General features: G+C 44.1%; 1 protein-coding gene across 1 annotated transcript; it reads left to right on the top strand.

Annotated features, from left to right (window-relative positions):
* The first annotated feature begins 266 nt into the window (after nt 1-266).
* LOC149197543 (uncharacterized) lies at nt 267-4,498 on the top strand. The gene is made up of 3 exons (XM_089408719.1): nt 267-1,027; nt 1,406-3,698; nt 4,169-4,498. Exons 1-3 carry the CDS (start codon nt 267-269, stop codon nt 4,496-4,498), a joined length of 3,384 nt encoding a protein of 1,127 aa, XP_089264845.1.
* Nucleotides 4,499-4,749: the final 251 nt, after the last annotated feature.

The following is a 4,749-nucleotide window of genomic DNA, read 5'->3' as shown; positions in this document are numbered from 1 at the left end:
CATTTCTTTTAGAGCAAAATCCCGAGAATATCATCATTGCAGGTGACCTGAATGTCACCCTTGCTCTTGATGAGAAAAAGGGAGGCTCCATTGTCAGGGATCCTGCCAGAGAATGGGTTGAAGACATAATGCTGGGCTGGGACCTGGAGGATATTAAACCTTCTTCAGGTAAATTCACTTGGTCCAATAAAAGAATAGCCCCCAATCACATTGATGCCCGGTTGGATAGATTCCTTGTCCACTCTTCTTTCCTAACCTGCGGTCTTATGGCAACCTCTAAAATTCTTCCAAATCTCACCTCTGATCATAAGCCCATTCTTCTCGAGCTTTCCCTGGATTGCAATCTAGGCCCCATCCCATTTCGGTTCAGCCCTCTGTGGATCCAGCAAGAAGGCTTTCAAGAGGTGGTCTCCGATTCTTGGAATAGGCCCGTCCATGGTTCTCCATTCTTTGTGTGGGAAGAGAAAATCAGGGTTCTAAAAAGAAATCTTAAAGATTGGGCTAAAAGACTGCAATCCCCCACAGCCAAAAGAAAAGAAAATCTAAACAGGCTCGCTGCTCATCAGCTAGATATGGAGCATAGTCCTGTTTCTCAAAGCCTGCTACTAAAAGAAGTCGAGCTCCAAAAAGAGGTTCATAGATCTAGCAGGGAGGAGGAAGAATTTTGGCGACAGAAGTCTAGGAACCTTTGGCTGCAGTCCGGAGATAAGAACACCAGCTTCTTTCATAAGCAAGCCGAAGCCCGAAAGAATTTCAAATCAGTCTCAGAGATTCATTACCAAAATACTGTGATTAAGGATTTCGAAGGCATTAAGAGAGCTGCATATTCCTTCTACCAAGATCTTTATTCGGCTCCTGAAGAACCAGCTATTGATCCCCATTCCTATCCGATCGATTTAATTCCCAAATGCGTCAAGGATTCGGACAACGCCATGCTGACAGCTCCGATTAGTATGGAAGAGCTAAAGGATGTTCTGAACAACATGGAGCCTGATAAAGCCCCAGGCCCAGATGGGTTCTCTGTCAGGTTCCTTTTGACTTGCTGGTCAACAATTAAAAAAGACCTATTGAGGATGGTCAGAAAATCCCAGAATTGTGTAAAGCTAGGCGGTGGCATCAACTCAGCCTTTCTCGCCTTGATCCCAAAAGAGAAAGGCGCCTCAGATTTCAGCAGATTTAGGCCAATATCCTTGTGCAATTCCAGTTATAAGTTGGTCTCCAAAATAATAGCCAACAGGCTGAAAAACATTTTGCCAGACATCATCCCTGAAAATCAAGGCGGATTCATAAAAGGAAGAAAGATTTTGGACAACATTGTGCTGGTCCAAGAAGCAGTTCACTCTAGTTGCCAAAGAAAGGAGAAAGGTATGGTGATTAAGCTCGACTTGGCTAACGCATTTGATAGGGTGAGACATGAATTTTTGTTTGCTGTGATGAAGAAGCTAGGCTTCTCAACAAACTTCATAAACTGGGTGAAAGCCTGTATTGCCTCACCTTGGATTGCGCCTTTGGTCAACGGCCGTTCTACTGACTTCTTCCAAGCTTCTAGGGGCCTGAGACAGGGATGCCCTTTGTCTCCGCTCCTATATGCTGTCCAGGCCTCGGTGCTTAGTTTCCAACTAGATCATAACCAGCAAAATCAAACTCTGCCTGGCCTCAGAACTACTCACAAGGTGAAAGACATTAATCATGCCCAATTCGCCGACGACACTTTGCTGCTTGGAGGAGCCAGCATAATCTCTGCCAGACATTTCAAGAGGGAACTGGACATTTACAGGTTGATCTCGGGCAGCAAAATCAATTATCGAAAATGCTCTATCTATGGCTGGAACTGTTCGACCAAAGAGCTGTCTGACATTGCAAGACTTTTAGAAATGGATGGAATTCGAAACTGGGAGTCATTTAAATACCTCGGGATCCCAATCTTCAAATCTAAGCCTAAAGTTGCTCACTGGCTGCCTCTGCTCGATAAGATAAAGAATAGAATCCAAGCTTGGGGTGCCTCTTGGCTGAATAATGCAGGGAAAGTCATCCTTATGAAATCGGTCCTAATAAGTATGCCTCTATTCCAAAACTCTATTCTCCTTGCCCCCAAAACCTTTCTCAGCAAATTGGACAGCCTGTTGAGAAGATTTCTGTGGGAAGGTGGGAATAACAATGATAGAAGGATCCATTTAGTGAGCTGGGAAACTCTCAAGCGACCATTTCTGGAAGGAGGCCTCCATCTGCGTAACTTGGCTGCCCAAAATCTTGCTTTGGGATCCAAGATTCTGTGGAATTTAGTCTCTGGAAATACTAGCTGGAGTAAAAGAGTCATTTGGAAGAAATACTTCCAAGGGCAGCGCTTGAGATGCCTGGATAAGCCTCCAAGAATTCTAAAAGGTTCTCCAATCTTCAATCTTTGCAATGCTGCTAGGGAGCAATTCAGCCAATACCTTTATTGGATCCCTGGTAATGGAAGGAAAATCAAAATCTGGGATGATTCGATCTTGGGTGACCAGCCAATGAATCATGTGGAAGGTCTTGCAAACATCAAAGATTGGCTTCAGTCTTGCAATCTGCACACATTGTGGGATATCTCGAATTGGAAGGAAGCTCCTGATAGAACCTGGGATGGTTGGAATCTGGGGGAGGTCCCCATAATGCTGCAGGGGGAAGCTTCTTTACTATTAGATATGCTCCAAGGTAAATCTCCTTCAAAGGCCACTGCTAAAGACAAAAGAGGCTGGGGATCCATCTCTGGCCATTATACTGTTTCCGAAGGTTATAAAAGAACTATGGCTGTCCCATATGCTCCTCCAAATCCAGCCCAATGGAAATTTATATGGGATTTCCCAGCTCTTCCAAAAATCGACTTCTTCTGTTGGACCGTTGCCCACCAAAGCATTCTTACCAGAGATAACTTGCGAAGAAGAGGGATGGAAGGACCTTCCAGATGTCCACTCTGTTGGTCTGATGAAGAAACTATCAGTCACCTGTTGCTGCTTTGCCCCTTCGCTCAAGAAGTCTGGAGGGGAGTTCTGCTGTTAGAGCCAACTAACCTTGATCTTCCAGATAACATTCCTGCCCTGTTCAGAACTTGGGCCAGCTTATCTCCCTTCTGCCTTAAAAATAAAAGTCTTCTTAAAACCAGTTGGATGTGGATCCCTAAATTTATTTGCTGGAAACTATGGTTGGAAAGGAATAACAGAATTTTTCGAGAAGAAAGTTGCACTGCAATAAGAGTTATCTCAAAAATAAAAGCTTTGCTGGGCGAGGCATTGGAAGCCAATACTTCATCAAGGAACGAAATGAGTCTGGTCAAAGAAGAGGAGAAATGGTTCAAAGAATTGGTTCCAAATCTGAAGGAAAGGCCCTTTCATCCTGTTTCCGTACATGCCAATTGGGAGATTAGGCTGGAAGAACTAGAGTTCATCAAGTGGAGATCGGCCCTGGAAGATCACTGTTTATTCTTCGATGGGGCCTCTAAAGGAAACCCTGGGGTTGCTGGCAGTGGTGGAGTTCTATTGAGTCCTGGAGGTTTTCCGGAACTGAGATTTCATTGGGGTCTGGGAACTGAAACCAACAACAGAGCGGAGGCTCTAGCATTGTGGCAGGGGCTGACACTGGCGATTAAAAGAAATATCCTTTCTCTCTCAGTCTTTGGAGATTCAAGACTTATCATCCAGGCCATGCTACGCCCTAAGACCTCCCACCAGGTTCAGTTAGCCACCATCATCAGAAAAATCAGGCTATTACTGCCCAAATTCAATAAAATCTCCTTCTTCCATATCTTAAGGAACCTCAATTCCCAAGCTGATACAGAGGCCAATCTTGGCTCCCTCTGTTCTCGGAGATCCCTGGTGGTTAACTCAATAGAATCTTCTTGTTCCATTCCTTAAAATTCCTGCTGTTCGACCCTCCTATCCTTCCTGAATTAAGGGCTTCCTATTCCCCCCTCTTTCCTGCTCTTCGGGACCTCTGCTCAAATCAAACTATGTAATCCGATAATTCAAGCCTGATATCAGCCTCCGTTTATTGACCTCTGTTTACTGTTATGTTCCTGCTTCCCAAGAGCCCTCAAAGGAACCTCAAGGGCGCATCTCAGTTTCAGATTTGATCTTCACCACGCTCTCTATCCTGAAGGTTTGGTTCAGCATAATCAGAGCCTATCACTTCCGGAAAGCAGCATTCGCTGTTCTACCCAAATCTTGCGTTGGAGCTTCCAGCTGATGAAGCATTCTCCCCAAAGCGCGGTCAATCAGGTTCCTACGCCATTGATGCCTTTTGGAACAGCAATTTCAAGATCCGCAGGAAGATCAATAGCATCGATGCTCTGTGGCACAGCAAGCTCAAGCTCCGTTTGAAGTCCTATGGCATTGTGCGTCGTTTCATCTATTCCAACAGCCAATACTATGCGATCTTATGTCAAAGTCGACGTAGCTTAATTCTCTGTCTCAGAACACCGGATGGACCAGCAAATCTCCGGATTAGAGGCGAACATTCTCTTCTCCATTAAGAATTCCCCAGTTCTCTGTCTATGAATCTCCAGAATTGTAAAAGCACGCGGTAGCTTGTTTACCGCCCAAATAAATCTAACCGTTACTGTCCAAAAAAAAAATTATATATATAAAAAATTTAACAGAAAATGTTTGCATATTGTTAAGCAATGATTTCATCCAGGTACTCTATGGCCTAATTTCTAATTTAGATATTTCAGATTTTTGTCGTCATTGGTATTGATTCTATCTAATCATCAATATTCATATT

Source organism: Pinus tabuliformis, chromosome 2_2 (genome assembly GCF_031772625.1).
Source record: "Pinus tabuliformis cultivar Carrire ecotype Pingquan chromosome 2_2, CPIR1, whole genome shotgun sequence".
NCBI classification, from domain to species: Eukaryota; Viridiplantae; Streptophyta; class Pinopsida; order Pinales; family Pinaceae; genus Pinus; species Pinus tabuliformis.
This window is presented reverse-complemented; position numbering and strand designations above follow the sequence as displayed.

Excerpts from the sequence above, each read along its gene's own strand:
- LOC149197543 (XM_089408719.1), top strand. The coding sequence starts at position 267 with ATGGCAACCTCTAAAATTCTTCCAAATCTCACCTCTGATCATAAGCCC. Across the intron at positions 1,028-1,405 it reads CCAGATGGGTTCTCTGTCAG|GGTGAGACATGAATTTTTGT; the intron begins GTTCCTTTTGAC and ends CGCATTTGATAG. Across the intron at positions 3,699-4,168 it reads GCCCTAAGACCTCCCACCAG|CATTCGCTGTTCTACCCAAA; the intron begins GTTCAGTTAGCC and ends TCCGGAAAGCAG.